The sequence below is a fragment of the Nerophis lumbriciformis genome, linkage group LG02 (genome assembly GCF_033978685.3).
Source record: "Nerophis lumbriciformis linkage group LG02, RoL_Nlum_v2.1, whole genome shotgun sequence".
Taxonomy (NCBI): Eukaryota; Metazoa; Chordata; class Actinopteri; order Syngnathiformes; family Syngnathidae; genus Nerophis; species Nerophis lumbriciformis.
In genome coordinates, this window is record NC_084549.2 from 58942870 (window position 1) to 58964404 (window position 21535).

Below are 21535 nucleotides of genomic sequence, written 5' to 3' on the forward strand. Positions count from 1 at the left end.
CAACCTGGGCTCTCATAACACCTGAGCAGTGCCAGAAACTCATCGACTCCATGCCACGCCGCATTAACGCAGTAATTGAGGCAAAAGGAGCTCCAACCAAGTATTGAGTATTGTACATGCTCATATTTTTCATTTTCATACTTTTCAGTTGGCCAACATTTCTAAAAATCCCTTTTTTGTATTAGCCTTAAGTAATATTCTAATTTTGTGACACACGGAATTTTGGATATTCATTTGTTGCCACTTCAAATCATCAAAATCAAATGAAATAAACATTTGAATGCATCAGTCTGTGTGCAATGAATAAATATAATGTACAAGTTACACCTTTTGAATGCAATTACTGAAATAAATCAAGTTTTTCAAAATATTCTAATTTACTGGCTTTTACCTGTATATATATATATATGGCTAAAAAAAAAAAAGCTGCCAATTTGAAACTAATAACTTAAGGGTGTCAGTATATGGGGGCAATTTTGAAATTGTTTTATTTTGTATTAAAAAAAAAAGAGATAAAAACAGAGTTAAAGACACAAGTTCAGCTTTGTGTAATAAGTGACAAATTGTATTATTATAAGTTATTTAGCATTAACATTTCAGGCTTTTCTCATTACATTTCTGCTCTTTAAAAAAATAATACAATTTTACTGTTAATAATTATAGTACACTTTGTCACCTACAACACAAAGCTGACACTATGTTTTGTCTTTAAATAGGTAATGTCTGTTTATAGCATTTCTTTTTACAAAATTAAAATGTATTAACATGGCCCCTACATACTTTGACTTTTTAAAATGTGGCCCTTAGTGAAAAAGTTTGGCCACCCCTATATCAACATATATTCCCCCCAAAAAATTTCCCGACTACAATGCTTGTTACCCTCACTTATGATTTCAAAACGAAGCAACATATCCAAAAAATTAAACGTAAAAAAACCGAATAATCAAATGCATATGGAAATTAATAATAATATAATAAGGAGATTATACATTAAAATTAGATCTATTTTTAGATGCATCGCAATTCGGACATGGACAATTATGAAATTGATTTGCAACGTCAATAATCGATAATAATTTTATTTATTGCACATAAAGTAATGCAGACAGTTCTAAAATATGGCAGACTGCAGCGAGCCACCTCAACGAGAGATCCGACCAGCTCCTTTATTTTAGGGCACTTATGTTCCAGTTTTGCAAACGCTTCCAATAATCTAATACCGGGGTTCCCAAACTGCGGCCCGCCAGCGTCCAAAATCAGGCCAGCGGGAAGTCCCAAGTATAAAAAAATAAATAAATAAATAAAATTATTATTTTTTTCTGTCTTTTCTTATCCACTTTGTACCGCTTGCTACTCACGGTGTCTCCTAGCCGCTCAGGCAAATCATATTGTCTAAAAATGCATTTTATCATTGATAATGTGACATCATCGCGCGCGCGGAAAGTGCGCTATATATATATATATATATATATATATATATATATATATATATATATATATATATATATATTAGGGCTGTGAATCTTTGGGTGTCCCACGATTCGATTCAATATTGATTCTTGGGGTCACGATTCGATTCAAAATCAATTTTTTTTCAAATTTAACACGATTCTCGATTCAAAAGGATTCTCTATTCATTCAATACATAGGATTTCAGCAGGATCTACCCCAGTCTGCTGACATGCAAGCAGAGTAGTAGATTTTTGTAAAAAGCTTTTATAATTGTAGAGGACAATGTTTTATCAACTGATTGCAATAATGTACATTTTTTTCAACTATTAAATGAACCAAAAATATGACTTATTTTATCTTTGTGAAAATATTGGACACAGTGTGTTGTCAAGCTTATGAGATGCGATGCAAGTGTAAGCCACTGTGACACTATTGTTCTTTTTTTATTTTTATAAATGTCTAATGATAATGTCAATGAGGGATTTTTAATCACTGCTATGTTGAAATTGTAACTAATATTGATACTATTGTTGATAATATTCATTTTTGTTTCACTACTTTTGCTTTGTTCTGTGTCGTGTTTGAGTCTCTCAATTGCTCTGTTTATTGCAGTTCTGAGTGTTGCTGGGTCGGGTTTGGTTTTGGAATTGGATAGCATTGTTATGGTATTGCTGTGTACTGTTTTGTTGGATTGATTAATTAAAAAAAATAAATAAATAAAAAAATAAAAAAATTAAAAATAAAAAATATCGATTTTTTAAAAATGAGAATCGATTCTGAATCGCACAACGTGAGAATCGCAATTCGAATTCGAATCGATTTTTTCCCACACCCCTAATATATATATATATATATATATATATATATATATATATATACAGCCTGGCCCCCGGCCAAATTGTTTTAACCCAATGCGGCCCCCGAGTCAAAAAGTTTGGGGACCCTTGATCTAATTTGATTGATTGATTGAAACTTTTATTAGTAGATTGCACAGTACAGTACATATTCCGTACAATTGACCACTAAATGGTAACACCCGAATAAGTTTTTCAACTTGTTTAAGTCGGGGTCCACGTTAATCCATTCATGATAGAATAATAAATAATAAATAATAATATATGTCATAGGAATTAATTTACTGTTTCTTATCACAAATGCACTGTTTTTAAAAGTTACAAGTAACAAACGCTTATTTAGTGATACGAAAATAATTGTAAAACTGCATCAATATACACAAGTTAAAAAATGCATCAATAATGGATTTTTAATCCAATCTTAGCTCCTGAATCGTAATCCTAAAATTGTAAAATTCCCACCTCTAATTCAAATGAAGGCCCTTGGAAAGCAGCCGTAACAGCGATGAGTTTGACACCCCAGCATTAAATATCGTTAAGGCTCTAAATACGTTCATTTTAGCCTGAACAAGCTGGGTTAGCATTTCTCTATTCTACTTTACTGCCCTCTAATGGTTTGGAGTCCAACAACAATAGCTACAAAATTGTACATTTAAAAGAAAGCCTATAAAAATGTTGCGTTAGAGTCCGCCAAGCATCCCGGACGTGTTAGCGTTAGCAGCGGCGGGTTTGCTAACAATCAGAGGAGGTGCGCCTTACCTTGGTGCCGTCAGCTGGGTTGTGTACCACAGTTGTCTGGGCTTCCTGGGGGGAGGTAGGACACTCTTTACCATGCAAGGAGGGGGATGGATGATGATGCCAGGGAATACCCAGGTGCGGTATTCCGTGGCGACACAAACAAAACACAGCGAAACAACGCCAGCGCACACAGCTGTGGGGTGACGGAGTGCATCCGTTGATGACACGATGTGGTGTCGCTAAACCGAACGTCAATCGGTCATGAGGCGGAGTGATCTGAGGGACGTGTTCCGGGTAGGTGCTGCTGTTTTGGCTGGCAACACATAACTAATGCTGCCTATAATAATAATAATAATAACTGTTAGGGTGAAGTTATTAGCATCTGTTTAAGGTTTCTTTGCTTTAAATGGTCATTAATTCTTGTCTTATGGTAACTTAAGTATAAAGTGGTTGGATGGCACCATTGGTGTTCTTCCGATGTATTTTTCACTGACGTATGCATCAAACTTAATTTTATTTTTTATTATATTTTATTTTTATATTTTATCTTATCATATTTTTATATTATTATTGTGTGACTGCTCCAAAGCATTCACACATATGGTTTTCTACACCAAAATAATCTATTTATTATTATTCAACTTCTTCTTCTTCTCCAGATTTTGGCGCATTCTACTTTCCACATTTTTCACCCAATTCAAATCGTTTCAACTTCAAACTGTTCAGCCTTTTCGGGAATCACAGGCTTTCCCTTGACGAATTCCAAAAATTCCCATATTTCCCAGAATTCCAGGTTTTCCGGGACATTTTTCCCCAATTCAAAATAAATTGGCCATTTTTCAAACTTCCACCATTTCCACATTTTTCAACCTATTCAAACCATTCCACCTTCAACACATTCCACCATTCTGGAAATTCAAACTATCATTTTTGAAAGTTCAAAAAAATTCCAGGATTTTCCAGAATTCCTGCTTTTCTAAAACCCTATTTCCACCCATTTTTCTGGCGACTACTTCTTCCACATTTTTCAACGCATTTCAACCATTTTACTGTCAAAACATTCCTCTTAGTTAGGACAAAAACAAAGTTGTTTTTTGAACTGGAAAAATTACCAGTTTTCCCGAAATTCGAGGAATTCCGTAATATAATTTCTCAATTCAACATGTTACTACTTCAACATTTCTCAGCTGATTTGAAAAATTTCAACACCAACCACTTCAACTCATTCAGACCATTTTCTAAAAAAATTCCCGCTTTCCCCGAAATTCCCAATTTTTCTGAAATTCCCATTGAAATCAATAGGGCATTCTTCAAAGTTCCACAATTCCCACATTTTTCATTTGATTCAGACCGTTCCAACTTAAAAATCTTCAGCCTGTTCAGGAATTGTGTGGTCTACTTCAACCATTCAAAAAAAAAAAAATCCCGGATTTCCCATAATTCCTCCTCCTTTTTTTTTTTTGCATTTTTCCCATTCAAAATTAATTGGCCATTTGTCAAACTTCCACACTTCCCACATTCTTCAACCTATTCAAACCATTCCACCTTCAACACATTCCACCATTCTGGACATTCAAATTATAATTTTTGCAAGTTAAAAAAAATTCCAGATTTTCCAGAATTCCTGCTTTTCTAAAGCCCTATTTCCACTCTTTTTTCTGGCGACTACTTCTTCCACATTTTTCAACGCATTTCAACTGTTCCACCGTCAAAACATTCTTTTTAAACAGGACAAAAAACAACTTTACAAATTCCCGGTTTTCCCGAAATTCCGTAATACAATTTCTCAATTCAACATCTTACTACTTCAACATTTCTCAGCTGATTTGAAAAATTTCAACACCAACCACTTCAACTCATTCAGACCATTTTCTAAAAAAATTCCCGCTTTCCCCGAAAATCCCAATTTTTCTGAAATTCCCATTGAAATCAATAGGGCATTCTTCAAAGTTCCACAATTCCCACATTTTTCATTTGATTCAGACCGTTCCAACTTAAAAATCTTCAGCCTGTTCAGGAATTGTGTGGTCTACTTCAACCATTCAAAAAGAAATTCCCGGATTTCCCATAATTCCTCCTTTTTTTTTTTGCATTTTCCCATTCAAAATTAATTGGCCATTTGTCAAACTTCCCACATTCTTCAACCTATTCAAACCATTCCACCTTCAACACATTCCACCATTCTGGAAATTCAAATTATAATTTTTGCAAGTTAAAAAAAATTCCAGGATTTTCCAGAATTCCTGCTTTTCTAAAGCCCTATTTCCACTCTTTTTTCTGGCAACTACTTCTTCCACATTTTTCAACGCATTTCAACCGTTCCACCGTCAAAACATTCTTTTTAAACAGGACAAAAAACAAAGTTGTTTTTTGAACTAAAAATTCCCGGTTTTCCCGAAATTCCGTAATATCATTTCTCAATTCAACATGTTAATACCTCAAAATGTCAACACCAACCATTTCAACTCATTGAGACCATTTTCTAAAAAAATCCCGCTTTTCCTGAAATTCCCAAATTTTCTGAAATTCCCATTAAAATCAATGGGACATTCTTCAAAGTTCCACAATTCCCACATTTTTCATCTGATTCAAACCGTCCCAACTTCAAAATATTCAGCCTGTTCAGGAATTGTGTGCTCTACTTCAACAATTCTAAAAAAAAAATCCCGAATTTCCCATAAGTCCTCCATTTTTTTGGTGCATTTTCCCCATTCAAAATTAATTGGCCATTTGTTAAACTTCCACAATTCCCACATTCTTCAGCCGATTCAAACCATTCCACCTTCAACACGTTCAACTAATTTTCCACATTCAAATAATTTCCAGGAATTCCCGTTTTTTCGTAACATGTTTCCACCCTTCTTAAGTTTGACTACTCCTTTGACATTTTTCAACCCATTCCAACCGTTCCACCGTCAAAACACTCCTCATATTCAGGACAAAAACCAAGTTGGCTAAGGAACTAGAAAAATTCCAGGAATTTCTCAATTAAAAACTGTTACCAATTCAACATTTCTTGACCGATTTAAACAATTCCAACACCAACCAATTCAGCTCATTCAGGACATTTATGCTCCTAATCGTTTTCAAAAAAATCCTGCTTTTCCCAAAATTCCAGGAAGTTCCCATTGAAATGAATGGGACATTTTTTCGAGTTGCACAATTCCCACATTTTTCAACCTATTCAAACCATTCCACTCATCCTGGACATTCAAACTAACACTTTCCAAAGTTCCAAACCAAATTCCAGTTTCCCTGGAAATTCAAACTCTTCAACATTCAAACTATTTCAGCGTTTAAACGATATCAACATTTAAAGCATTTCTACATTCATGCTACGTTCCATTAGCATTTCAGTTCAGCGTCAGCTCTTCAACATTCAAACTAGGGCTGCAACAACTAATCGATTAAAATCGATTATAAAAATAGTTGGCGATTAATTTAGTCATCGATTCGTTGGATCTATGCTATGCGCATGCGCAAAGGCTATTTTATTTTATTTTTATTTTTTTTAATAAACCTTTATGTATAAACTGCAACATTTACAAACAGCTGAGAAACAATAATCAAAATAAGTATGGTGTCAGTATGCTGTTTCCCCCCCCAATAAAATACTGGAGAGGATAGAAATGTAAATTGTCTCTTTTATCCGATTATTAATCGATTAATCGAAGAAATAATCGTCAGATTAATTGATGATCAAATTAGTTGTTAGTTGCAGCCCTAATTCAAACCATTCCAACATTCAAACTATTCTTACATTCATACTACATTCTGTCAGCATTTCACTTCAACTTCAGCATTGGAGCATTCACACGCAATTCCTTCAGGAATTGCCTCTTCTAGTTATTTTTTTAATGTATTTATTTATAACAACGGTAGAGGAGCATTTAGAGTCAAAATAAATCCTGTGATAAATCTGCATATATAAATAATTAATGCAATATTTTTTGTGATTGATCATATGAATTAACTTTTTTATTTTTGACAGCCCTAATTTTTGTGCGCAACCTTCGCTAGTCACTAAAAAGCAGGCTCCTGTACATATCGGCTATAACAATAACCCCTCATCTTTTTCATATCATTTCCCATATTGCCGTTTCTTGACGCTGCAGACATATGGCGTTTCGTTTTATAGCACAGCGGCAGGTAAGCAGGTGACGCCCCGGCTGCAAAATGAAAGTCGTTTGTCTGTCAGGATTTAAGCGCGTAAATACCGCACAGGTCCGCGGGGCACAAGCTGGGAGAGACCCCCGAGGCACAAAGCCCGCTGTTTGAATTGCTAATGTCAACATCGCAATTTATGTTCCATACACAACGAGCACACAGGCGGGAGGAGGAGATGGAAGGCTGCGAGTGAGAAAGAGAGAGAGAGAAAGAAAGAGACAGAGAGAATATGCAAACAATGAAGTGAGGTTAGGGTTGGAGACGTTGCTGATGATGACTATACTCGTTACTAGACAACAACATTGATCCTGCAGCCTCGCCCACCACATGATGCACCGCTACAGTAGGAGTGTCTGATGGATACATGCCACTTTGTACAGCAACCATGCCAAAGTGCTGCCTCGTTTAGCCATTCATCACAATATCTGCCCCTTGTCTGTCTGGGTATTAAAATGGCCTCCAACATGCCATAGCAAAACTCCTTTTCTCATCTTTTTCAGGCACAATGATTTTATGTTTATGATTTAGGTCTATGCATGCAAAAGTAGTTTAATGACGAAATTGATAGGTATTTTGAGTAAAGTTTGTTGTTTTATTAACCGTTCTTGTATGTTGACATACTATAATTTAAAGGCCTACTGAAACCCACTAGGGCAGCACGGTGGCAGAGGGGTTAGTGCATCTGCCTCACAATACGAAGGTCCTGAGTAGTCTTGGGTTCAATCCCGGGCTCTGGATCTTTCAGTGTGGAGTTTGCATGTTCTCCCCGTGACTGCGTGGGTTCCCTCCGGGTACTCCGGCTTCCTCCCACCTCCAAAGACATGTACCTGGGGATAGGTTGACTGGCAACACTAAAATTGGCCCTAGTGTGTGAATGTGAGTGTGAATGTTGTCTGTCTATCTGTGTTGGCCCTGCGATGAGGTGGCGACTTGTCCAGGGCGTACCCCGCCTTCCGCCCGATTGTAGCTGAGATAGGCTCCAGCGCCCCCCGCGACCCCAAAGGGAATAAGCGGTAGAAAATGGATGGATGGATGAAACCCACTACTACCGACCACGCAGTCTGATAGTTTATATATCAATGATGAAATCTTAACATTGCAACACATGCCAATACGGCCGGGTTAACTTATAAAGTGCAATTTTAAATTTTCCGGGAAACTTCCGGTCAAAAACGTCTAGGTATGATGACGTTTGCGCGTGACGTCGATGGTTGAAACGGAAGTATTCAGTCACCATTTTATCCAATACAAAAAGCTCTGTTTACATCGCAAAATTCCACAGTATTCTGGACATCTGTGTTGGTGAATCTTTTGCAATTTGTTCAATTAACAATGGAGACTGCAAAGAACAAACCTGTAGGTGGGATCGGTGTATTAGCGTCTGGCTACAGCAACACAACCAGGAGGACTTTGACTTGGATAGCAGACGCGCTATCCGACGCTAGCCGCCGACCGCACCAATGATCGGGTGAAGTCCTTCGTCGCGCCGTCGATCGCTGGAACGCAGGTGAGCTTCGGTGATGATGAGCAGATGAGAGCTGGCTAGTTGTAGAGCTAATGTTTTTATCATAGCTCTGTCGAGTCCCGTAGCTAAGTTAGCTTCAATGGCGTCGTTAGCAACAGCATTGCTAGGCTTTGTCAGGTGGTACATCATTAACCGTGTAGTTACAGGTCCAGAGTTTGGTGGTATTGTTGATCTTCTGTCTATCCTTCCAGTCAGAGGCTTATTTATTTAGTTTCTATCTGCATTTAAGCACGATGCTATCACGTTAGCTCCAAAGCTATTTCGCGTTCTCGACTCTCATTTTCAAGAGGATATAGTATCTGAGGTGGTTTAAAATACAAATCTGTGATTACAAATGAAAAAAGAGAGAGTGTGGAATCCAATGAGCCCTTGTACCTAAGTTATGGTCAGAGCGAAAAAAGATGCGTCCTGCACTGCACTCTAATACTTCACTCTCACGTTCCTCATCCACGAATCTTTCATCCAGGCTCAAATTAATGGGTTAATCGTCGCTTTCTCGGTCCAAATCGCTCTCGCTGCTGGTGTAAACAATGGGGAAATGTGAGGAGACTTTCAACTTGTGACGTCACGCTACTTCCGGTACAGGCAAGGCTTTTTTTTAATCAGCGACCAAAAGTTGCGAACATTATCGTCGATGTTCTCTACTAAATCCTTTCAGCAAAAATATGGCAATATCGCGAAATGATCAAGTATGACACATAGAATGGATCTGCTATCCCCGTTTAAATAAAAAAAATTCATTTCAGTAGGCCTTTAAAATACCCACATTTAATGCATCTCAATAGTATTTGCCTATGTAAGGGGGGGGTGGATGATGATGCTATGAATACTTGCCATTCATACCTTCATAAAATCTTATTAATTCAAAATAAATTCTTGCAAACAGTGAATTGTTCCAATAGTCTGTCTTCATCTGCTCCTCTTTTTTTCCCATTTATTTATTTATTTCAGGCAATGACATAAAAAAGTACAAAGTTGACAACACATAATAATATAAATTAATATAGTGCAAAAGGTAATGTATAGTATGTAATGCATAATTGTCCAGTTTTGCCTGAAAGGGAGTGGTAAGAAGATAACTTATTTAATCCCACCCCCAGCTCTTTTCAAAAAAGACAATATTTATTGTGAACATATATTGCTTCACGGTGGCAGAGGGGTTAGTGCATCTGCCTCACAATACGAAGGTCCTGAGTAGTCTTGGGTTCAATCCCGGGCTCTGCGTCTTTCAGTGTGGAGTTTGCATGTTCTCCCCGTGACTGCGTGGGTTCCCTCCGGGTACTCCGGCTTCCTCCCACTTCCAAAGACATGCACCTGGGGATAAGTTGATTGGCAACACTAATGTGTGGATGTGAGTGTGAATGTTGTCTGTCTATCTGTGTTGGCCCTGCGATGAGGTGGCGACTTGTCCAGGGTGTACCCCGCCTTCCGCCCGATTGTAGCTGAGATAGGCTCCAGCGCCCCCCGCGACCCCAAAGGGAATAAGCGGTAGAAAATGGATGGATGGATATATTGTATCCATTCATCCATTTTCTACCGCTTGTCCCTTTTGGGGTCGCGGGGGGTGCTGGAGCCTATCTCAGCTGCATTCGTGCGGAAGGCGGTGTACACTCTGGACAAGTCGCCACCTCATCACAGGTCCGTGTTTATGGATACCCCCAAACAATGTTCCCTTTAATTTTCCATCTGATTTGCAGATGTGTAAATGTTAGAATAATTATGTATTAGTTATCACACAACTCTTATGCTTAAAGGCCGTTGCTATAGTTATTATCAATTGTGCTGAAGTTGTACTTTTCTATCTGTGCAAAGGCACAACTTGTAATCTTGCTTTGCGAGTTGTCTCGTGTCAGCAGTTTGTTTCCAGACCCTGCCTGCTGACAGCCAAGGACAGACATCAAGTACCTCAACGCAGACAGGGCGAAATCACGAGTGTCAGTACATTTCCATTCTGAATAATCACGTATTGTGTCTACTGGGGCTGCTTGCATTACCCCTGCCTTCAGAAGCAGCCTCAGTGATGTTAACTAGGGACCTCCCGAATAAATAGAGGAGGACGTGGGACTGTACCTTAGAGCGTAGGGTGAAACTGTAACTGAGAGTACAGCCCAATACGTCTCTCCTCATGAGTAAAATTCAACTCTGTCTCTGCTTGATTCCTTCTTTTTGTCTTGTGTAATAGATAGTTTGGTGTTTGAATCTGACAGTAATTTGTTCTGAGTTCATGGACTGTGTTGGTTTTGTTCTTGGAACAAGGTGATGTTCATGCACGGTTCATTTTGTGCACCAGTAAAAAAACATATAACTTTGTCTTGAATTTAAAAAATATACTGTACCGGTATATATAATAATATTTTTCACTAAAGAAGGGTTCGGTGAATGCGCATTTGAAAATGGTGGGGTTCGGTGCCTCCAACAAGGTTAAGAACCACTGAGTTAGACTGATACATAATGTTGGATATAGAGAACATAAAAACACTTCATTTATTGAATCAAAAATATTGAAACTCAACGATTTGGTAAAATTACAAACAGCTAAAACTATGTACAAAGCAAACTATAAGCTGCTACCCAAGAACGTAAAGCAATTCTTAACTAAAGAAGAGAAATATAACCTTCGGGGAAAAAATAACTTAACACGTTTGTATGCACGTACAACATTTAAGACCTTTAGCATATCAGCATGTGGAATTAAAATTATATAATGGATTAAGCAAAGAAGTTAAACAATATACTGATATGATCCAGTTTAAGAGACTGTTCAAATTAATAGTGCTTACAAAGTACAAGGAAGAAGAACTATGAGAAATACCTTCAACCTTATAGAAAACGGGATATTCTTCATCTCAGTATGTTTATCATGACTGACTTAATTATATATTTCAAGAACTGCTGTATTAATCATTCACTGATGTAATTGTGTTACAAAAGGAAGACAGTAAGTGAACGTACATATTTGTAAACGCTCTGAAGTGGGAAAGGAGTAGGATTAAATAAGCTATGCTTCCTCCTACTCCTTTTCGGACACGACGTGAAGAGAAATGATATGAAATTATGTGTGATGTATTATACTTTAATGTGTTCATGTTTGAAATAAACTAAACTCAATCAATCACCATCTTTCAGTGCAGAGTGCGATTCTATGAGCCAACCCACGTTACGCATAAATCGTATAGCCTACTACCATGTCAATACACAAAGTAGAAAATCAATACATGTAATGCATTACCGTATTTTTCGGAGTATAAGTCGCACCGGAGTATAAGTCGCACCTGCCGAAAATGCATAATAAAGAAGGAGAAAAACATATATAAGTTGCACTGGAGCCCGGCCAAACTATGAAAAAAAAACTGCGACCTATAGTCCGAAAAATACGGTATATTGTGCCAAGCAAATACCACCCCATATGTGTTTGATGCACATACAGTACCAGGAACCGCAATTAGCCGTGCTAATGTGGGAAGCCCCTTTCCTCAGCGTATCAGCATATTGAGAACGAAATAGGCAATGACACTACCCATATCCACGGAGGCTTTATCTGTCGAAAATATACTTTTCCCTGTCAGTTGAATGGCACATCGACATACAGGCTAACGGGCATATATTTCCCCCGCGAATGCAGCTGAGATAGGCTCCAGCATCCCCCGCGACCCCAAAAGGGACAAGCGGTAGAAAATGGATGTGTGAATGGATAGCCTGTATGTTGATGTGTCATTGATACTAAGCATTCATTGCAGGAACATACTAGCTTTGTTAGACAAGGTCATAGACTTTATTGGACAATATAGTTTAGTCCATTTCCATTTATTACAAGTAATAAGAAAACGCCTGACTTACCTATCAAATTAGCAAGTTTGGCGTCAGATGAAAAAATATTCTCCACCTCGTTTTGTTCCTGGCTTTGTCATGAATACGTTGAGAATCGTAACGACGCCTTTTAGATTTACTAAAGTCTGACATGTTGAGTAACTTTACCAGTGGCAGTAGCTCGACGAAGGTGCGGGTGCGTATCTGGCAACCTGGATGTGACACACTCACAGATTTTCTAATTGGTCAAACGGTGGAGGGCGGGGCATCGAAATGAAAACAATAACAAGATTTCGGGGCTGTAAATCTATTTTTGAAATGAGCATATCCTGGCTAAACTACCGTTATCAGTTATAAAGGTATTCGAAAAGAACATGATTTATTAATGCCTTTTGACGTATCAGGGCCATTTAATGATGCCTTGACATGAAATTATTACATATGGCTCCTTGAAATAAGATAGTAAACATACTAGACAATGTATCTTTTCGTAGTAAGCAAGGAAAGGTTCGTAATTTGTTTGCTGACGTATGCAGTAACAGATTGTGTTATTTCTTAATCCATTATTTTGTCAAAAAGATGAGGGACAAGCAGTAGAAAATTGTATTAATAATCTACTTGTTCCTTTACTGTTTACTTTCTGTTTTAACATGTTCTATCGACACTTCTGTTAAATGTAATAATCACTTATTCTTTTGTTGTTTGATACTTTACAGTAGTTTTGGGTGATACTGCAAATTTAGGTATCAGTCCAATACCAAGTAGTTACAGGGTCATATATTATTCATAATTACAACTCTAATGTGTCCAGGGACGTATTTCCTGAGTTTATAAACAATAAAAAAGACAAAACATTTTGTGATAATATCCAGGTAGTCATTGTAGTATCGACGTAGTATGTACGGCTCTTGCACTTGGTATAGTTACAGGCGATGTCTGTGTAGACCAGTCCTTCCCAATGTTTATTTTTAAAATAAAATTGTCCTTAAGTCATTGTAATGTAAAAAGTGTCAACATAGTATTTAAATAAATACCATGTGGCTATATTTTATGTACCGTATTTTCCGGACCATAGGGCGCACCGGATTATAAGGCGCCCTGCCGATGAATGGTCTATTTTCGATCTTGTTTCATATATAAAGCGCACTGGATTAGGGCGCATTTAAGGAGTCATATTATTATTATTTTTCTAAATTGAAAACACTTCCTTGTGGTCTAAATAACATGTAATGGTGGTTCTTTGGTCAAAATGTTGCACGGATTATGTTTTACAGATCATTTTAAAACCGCTTTCTGACAGTCGCTTCAGGATGCGCCGTTTTGTGGGCGATCTTATTTACGTGGCTCACCTTCGACAGCGTCTTCTCCTCGTCATCTTTGTTGTAGCGATGTAGTGTGCAAGGACGGGAGTGGAAGAAGTGTCAAAAGATGGAGCTAACTGTTTTAATGACATTCAGACTTTACTCAAATCAATAACGGAGCAGCATCTTCTCATCCGAAACAACATCATCCGTGAAAAACCGTCCGACCGGAACTCTCTAATAACTAAAGTTCCTTGGGTGAATAATTTAAACTCACTACACCGGTATGTTTTAGCGCTTTCATGGCGAGTTTACTGACCATTATGAGTAAGAACTTCACACTATCTTATATTAAAAATGGCAACAGCGGAGGATGAATGTCACATAACAAGAAGATAGAGAAAAAGAAGAAGCCTATTGACTACGGAGGATGCGCGCAATTTTTCAGGATTTATGCAGATCCCAGATACAGATCAGCAGGTACCAGAAGATAAGAAAAGTTGCTTTTGCATTATATTGCGAAACAAAACGCCAGATAATATGTCTTACCTTATACACACACACAATAATAATACTCCTATGTTTAACGCGCCGACAATCCATCAAGCTTCATAGCTTACCAAAGTCGTACTAAAACATTTTGATAGTTTTTTGAGCGCCGTGTGTAATGTTCTATATTTTCAATGGAACATGTAAAATGTTGGTGTCGTTTACTTGAGACATATTGCCATCATAGTGCAGTCTACAAGTATCTCTTATGTTTGACTGCCATCTACTGGTCACACTTATCATTACACCATGTACCAAATAAAATTGCTTTGAGGTCGGTAAGTAAAACCAGAATTTTTCCGTACATTAGGTTATAAGGCGCACGGTCGAGTTTAGAGGAAAAAAAAGGATTTGAAGCGCGCCTTAATAGTCCGGAAAATATGGTACTTGCTAATTATATGCTAAAAGCTCACTACTGTTACTCAAAAGGACTCATCTTTGTCTTAGGAACCTTGAACAAAATTGAAAATTATGTTGCCGAAGACTGATCGATACACATCTTGAGTACCGGTAGTTCAATGTGTTTTATAAGATCTGGAGTTGAAAAAAAAAGACAGCAATTTAAGGTGGAATGACCCACATGCTAAGCGAAGCAAGCTTAGGCTTTCCCAGGCATGTCTAACTTAAACCAAAATATTGACATTATATTGCATTTTTCTGTCTTGCATTGAAGATTTGAGCAATGTTGAGGTGACGACAATGGACAAGAATGAGTGTAAAAATTGCGAAAAAAAAAATATATATACACACAGGTAAAAGCCAGTAAATTAGAATATTTTGAAAAACTTGATTTATTTCAGTAATTGCATTCAAAAGGTGTAACTTGTACATTATATTTATTCATTGCACACAGACTGATGCATTCAAATGTTTATTTCATTTAATTTTGATGATTTGAAGTGGCAACAAATGAAAATCCAAAATTCAGTGTGTCACAAAATTAGAATATTACTTAAGGCTAATACAAAAAAGGGATTTTTAGAAATGTTGGCCAACTGAAAAGTATGAAAATGAAAAATATGAGCATGTACAATACTCAATACTTGGTTGGAGCTCCTTTTGCCTCAATTACTGCGTTAATGCGGCGTGGCATGGAGTCGATGAGTTTCTGGCACTGCTCAGGTGTTATGAGAGCCCAGGTTGCTCTGATAGTGGTCTTCAACTCTTCTGCGTTTTTGGGTCTGGCATTCTGCATCTTCCTTTTCACAATACCCCACAGATTTTCTATGGGGCTAAGGTCAGGGGAGTTGGCGGGCCAATTTAGAACAGAAATACCATGGTCCGTAAACCAGGCACAGGTAGATTTTGCGCTGTGTGCAGGCGCCAAGTCCTGTTGGAACTTGAAATCTCCATCTCCATAGAGCAGGTCAGCAGCAGGAAGCATGAAGTGCTCTAAAACTTGCTGGTAGACAGCTGCGTTGACCCTGGATCTCAGGAAACAGAGTGGACCGACACCAGCAGATGACATGGCACCCCAAACCATCACTGATGGTGGAAACTTTACACTAGACTTCAGGCAACGTGGATCCTGTGCCTCTCCTGTCTTCCTCCAGACTCTGGGACCTCGATTTCCAAAGGAAATGCAAAATTTGCATGGTTGGGTGATGGTTTGGGGTGCCATGTCATCTGCTGGTGTCGGTCCACTCTGTTTCCTGAGATCCAGGGTCAACGCAGCCGTCTACCAGCAAGTTTTAGAGCACTTCATGCTTCCTGCTGCTGACCTGCTCTATGGAGATGGAGATTTCAAGTTCCAACAGGACTTGGCGCCTGCACACAGCGCAAAATCTACCCGTGCCTGGTTTACGGACCATGGTATTTCTGTTCTAAATTGGCCCGCCAACTCCCCTGACCTTAGCCCCATAGAAAATCTGTGGGGTATTGTGAAAAGGAAGATGCAGAATGCCAGACCCAAAAACGCAGAAGAGTTGAAGGCCACTATCAGAGCAACCTGGGCTCTCATAACACCTGAGCAGTGCCAGAAACTCATCGACTCCATGCCACGCCGCATTAACGCAGTAATTGAGGCAAAAGGAGCTCCAACCAAGTATTGAGTATTGTACATGCTCATATTTTTCATTTTCATATTTTTCAGTTGGCCAACATTTCTAAAAATCCCTTTTTTGTATTAGCCTTAAGTAATATTCTAATTTTGTGACACACGGAATTTTGGATTTTTATTTGTTGCCACTTCAAATCATCAAAATTAAATGAAATAAACATTTGAATGCATCAGTCTGTGTGCAATGAATAAATATAATGTACAAGTTACACCTTTTGAATGCAATTACTGAAATAAATCAAGTTTTTCAAAATATTCTAATTTACTGGCTTTTACCTGTATATATATATATATATATATATATATATATATATATATATATATATATATATATATATATATATATATATATATAAAATTGCGTAGATCAGTGCTTCTTAAATTGTGGGACCGGCCCTCCTGGTGGGCCGTGAGAGCCAGTAGGACTAGTCTTAAGCCTCTTTATATATGCTTGAACAATACACAAACCTCCAGCTAGATGGCAGCAGTGCGTCAATAAATATATATCCTTTGGTTTACCGTAAATATGGTAAGTAAGAGGATAGACAGTATAATAACCCTCAGAAGAACAAGCTCTTTATTTTAAACAAGTGCTAGTCGAGCTTGACAAATATAGATACATAAATATGTTAATAGTATTTGAATTAAGGGGGGCGTGAACATTTTTTAGTCCCTCGAGGGTGGGCATGACAGAAAATATTTGCCCCAGTGTGTGCCTGGATGGGTTTTTTTGGCGACACGGAGAGATGCAAGGATGGAGGATGGACATCAGATATTCCACATGAATGCCATGAAAAGTGTCAGGCGGCGACAGCTCAAGCATCTCCGCCAAGAGACAAAGGCTAATAACGTGCTACAGAGAGGGGACGGTTTGAAGAGCCACGAAAGGAGACAACGGATGACAAAATGGAAACGGAAGCGACCGACAAGAGCTCATCTCACCATCAAACAAACACTCGAGCTGGACTTCCTTTTCTGACAGACAGCAAATGGAGAGGAGGAGGAAAGTAAATAAAGGCTCATCAGGCAGCAAGAACAAAACGAAAAACAAACCAGAAGCAGTACAGAAAAAGAAGAAAAGGAAAGCGGCTACGTACGCTGACAGATAAAGAAAAACTGTGAGCCATTTATAGAAAAGAAAGGGAAATTGCTGGAAAATAAAGCTTTTGGGATATTTTTTATTAATGATGGCGCTCCACTGCACGCACTACTCACGCTGACCACCAGGCCAAAAGAAACAACCGGCTTTACAAGTTCAAATCCCCTCTTTAAGAGAGAGCATGAAATAGTCCTGTTTACAACCGCTCCTAAAGCCAAGGAACCTCGAGAAGTTAGACACCGACAGAAGAAAAGGACAGAAAAAGTCAATACAACGCTTAACTTGGGCCGGGGAGAACTTACCTTCACGCCGTCTGACTTTTTGTTGAGCAAGGTTTTGCACGCTGCAAGACACAAATATCGAGAATGAACTCAATGTAGTTAAACAGAAAAAAAAACAACATTAGCTAGCAACTGCTTACTCAGCTGGACCCATTAATCCACATCAAACGTTACATTATTAGTGTCGGCTTTAGTCAACGTCCGGTCATCTTTCCTTACCTTCCAGTTTGAAAAAATTGGAAGGAGGAACGCAAAGGTAAAAAGAAAACACGGATGTATTTACTTAATGTTGGCATTTAACAAAAAAAACATTGACATGCGGCATTCACGGCAAAGACGAGGAAAACATACACATACTCGCCATCAACTTTGCACACAGTAAGTATGGCCAACACTGTTACTTACGCTTAAATGCACTTGCTTTACAGAATAGGTGTCCAAACTTAGAGAATGGAAGGATGCAGGGCCCACATACACATTTTGTGTGTTAGTGACGCTAAAAGCATCACAATATAAGTCAAGATATGCCGAGTAGGGATGTCCCGATCCAGGTTTTTGCACTTCCGATCCGATATTGTTTTTGAATTTCCGATCCGATACCGATACTGACTGATACCGATACTGACCTATCCGAGCATGTATTAAAGTTTAAAATTATTTAGCCTACTTAGTTGTCAGAATCATGTTGAAAAGGGTTTTAGTACTCTTGATAACAACTAGCCAGCTGAATTAGGGGAGTTTGAATAATACACAATGGTTGGTAACAAGAAACTGACCTGTTTATTCATGGATAAACACAAAATAGACAAAATTATACATGACAAACAGAAATGGCATCATTGAACCAGGGCTGGGCGATATGGCCTTTTTCTAATATTGCGATATTTTAAGGCCATATTGCGATACACAATATATATCTCGATATTTTGCCTTAGCCTTGAATGAACACTTGATGCATATAATCACAGCAGTATGATGATTCTATGTGTTTTGATTGATTGATTGAGACTTTTATTAGTAGGTTGCACAGTGAAGTATATATTCCGTACAATTGACCACTAAATGGTAACACCCCAATAAGTTTTTCAACTTGTTTAAGTCGAGGTCCACTTAAATTGATTCATGATACAGATATATACTATCAGATATATACTATCATCATAATACAGTCATCACACAAGATAATCACATTGAATTATTTACATTATTTATAATCCAGGGTGTGGAGGGGGGCGCCGGATGTAAGTGTCAAAAAGACAGCCAAAAGAGTTTGATATGAGAATAAATCTAAAGTTAAATTATAGGGTAGAAATGCACCCATTTGCAGGAAATATAGTCTTGATTTTCAAAATTTTATTTCAAGGCTTGCATGTCTACATTAAAACATTCTTCTTCATACTGCATTAATATATGCTACTTTTAAACTTTCATGCAGAGAAGGAAATCACAACTAAAAAAATCACTAATTTTTCATACGGTGTTGATGTGGAAATTTTTGCCTCGGCATTTTGATGGTGTGGACGTGTGGCACCGAATGGAGATACGCGTCTCGACAGACGTCACAATATTTGAACAATGATGACGAAAAATGTTTTCTCTGTCGTGTCCGTGTGTCGAAAATTGTTATGCGCTTATTTTTTTATTTGATTTTGTGCGTGGCATAGATTTGCTATGCGCAGAGGACGCTTAAACAGTGCGCAATTGCACAGGCGAGCACCTAAGAGGGAGCGTTGCTCGCACGGCTGCGCTAGCATCACAGCTAACGTTAGCCATGCTGCTACCTCTTTGCTCGGGGAGGACGTATACGTATGTGACGTATGACGTGACAGTATGTGACGTGTGTAAGAAGGTGCACTTGCTGTCTGTGAGAGGGAGACAGAGGAAAGAGTGAGAAGAGCCTGTCGTGTAATGCCAGCAGCTAAAAGCAACTGCGTGAGAATTCACAGACCTGTGGATGTGTTGAAGGTGTGCTGGAAAATGCGGAACGGAAATTACGGAGCAGCAGAAAAATGGAATGTATTATTTAAATCGGTGCGTAGGAAAACACGGACCGGAGTTTTTTTAAAACTGGATCTGCATTTTCCCATGCCTTGCCGATACACAATTTTTGGCAAATATCGGCAGCTGATCCGACTAAAATATCGGATCGGGACATCCTTAATGCCGAGTATTCCGAATAACTCGCATCTGAACTTTTTGTTGGTGTATTTAATAATATAGATCGTTAATGAAATTATTTGATTCTCAGAATATGCAAAAAGTGAAGTATTTTCCCTACATTCATTTGTGGCGGGTAGCCATGACCACCGTATTTTTCGGAGTATAAGTCGCTCCGGAGTATAAGTCGCACCGGCTGAAAATGCATAATAAAGAATGAAAAAAACATATATAAGTCGCACTGGAGTATAAGTCGCATTTTTGGGGGAAATTTATTTGATAAAACCCAACACCAAGAATAGACATTTGAAAGGCAATTTAAAATAAATAAAGAATAGTGAACAACAGGCTGAATAAGTGTACGTTATATGAGGCATAAATAACCAACTGAGAACGTGCCTGGTATGTTAACGTAACATATTATGGTAAGAGTCATTCAAATAATTATAACATATAGAACATGCTATACGTTTACCAAACAATCTGTCACTCCTAATCGCTAAATCCCATGAAATCTTATACGTCTAGTCTCTTACGTGAATGAGCTAAATAATATTATTTGATATTTTACGCTAATGTGTTAATAATTTCACACATAAGTCGCTCCTGAGTATAAGTCGCAACAGGCGACTATGTAAAAAACTGCGACTTATAGTCCGAAAAATACGGTACATTTGGCCCTAACCTCGCTCATGAACACATTATTCCAACTTCGTACAGAAAATGGCATCAACCTCATGTGCACTTTATGTTGAAGAGGTTCATTTAGCCTACTGATGTGTATTTATAAATGGTTGATTTATATAGGCTAGTAAGGTAAAGATTTGTACCTGACAAGTTTCGGCTACTTTGCTTCTGCAGCCTTCATGAAAGCTGAAGGCTGCAGAAGCAAGGTAGCCGAAACTTGTCAGGTACAAAACTTTACCTTACTAGCAATGTTCCCTCTAATTTTTCATGTGTGAGCTAACGCAAAAACTCCCTGAGCATTCAGTTGAGCCCATGTGAGCAACATCAGACGTGCACACTGTGGCTACACCAGCAGCACACCTGTCCCAAACCTGACTAAATAACAAGATCCATCCATCCATCCATCCTCTACCGCTTGTTGCTTTCGGGGTCGCGGGGGGTGCTGGAGCCTATCTCAGCTGCATTCGGGCGGAAGGCGGGGTACACTCTGGACAAGTCCCCACCTCATCGCAGGGCCAACACAGATAGACAGACAACATTCTCTCATTATTATAATCAAATGACAGCAGTCATTTCCATGAGATGATTTTCTAATATAAGTGTTTAGGCCCTCTTACAATGACAATAACAAAAAATATTGTTTTTCATGAACTGTGTACTTGTATTGTTTGTCTGGGTGGAGGTCCTGCTTTGGAAATAATCTGTACCCCTTTCAGACATTGCATTTAGTTCCCATTAAACATTCACATGTTGCACAATGAGATGTAAGCAGGGGATCATGTGTACATTCCTGCAGCTTCCGGTTTGTAAAAAATATATTTTTATTAGTATTTATTTAATATACTAACAGCATTTCATG

General features: G+C 38.2%; 1 protein-coding gene across 8 annotated transcripts in view; it reads right to left on the reverse strand.

Moving 5' to 3' along the window:
* Positions 1-21535, reverse strand: part of camk2g2 (calcium/calmodulin-dependent protein kinase (CaM kinase) II gamma 2) — a 169851-nt gene that overhangs the window by 23389 nt on the left and 124927 nt on the right. For 4 of the 8 annotated variants that reach the window (XM_061965636.2, XM_061965628.2, XM_061965604.2 and 1 more), the window contains 2 exons: positions 17854-17894; positions 3066-3110 (listed from right to left, as the gene is read on the reverse strand). In XM_061965636.2, coding sequence (XP_061821620.1) covers positions 3066-3110; positions 17854-17894 — 86 coding nt within the window. Of the gene's footprint in view, positions 1-3065; positions 3111-17394; positions 17428-17853; positions 17895-21535 lie in introns of all 8 variants that reach the window. The other 4 variants (XM_061965655.2, XM_061965646.2, XM_061965621.2 and 1 more) reach the window with 1 other exon arrangement.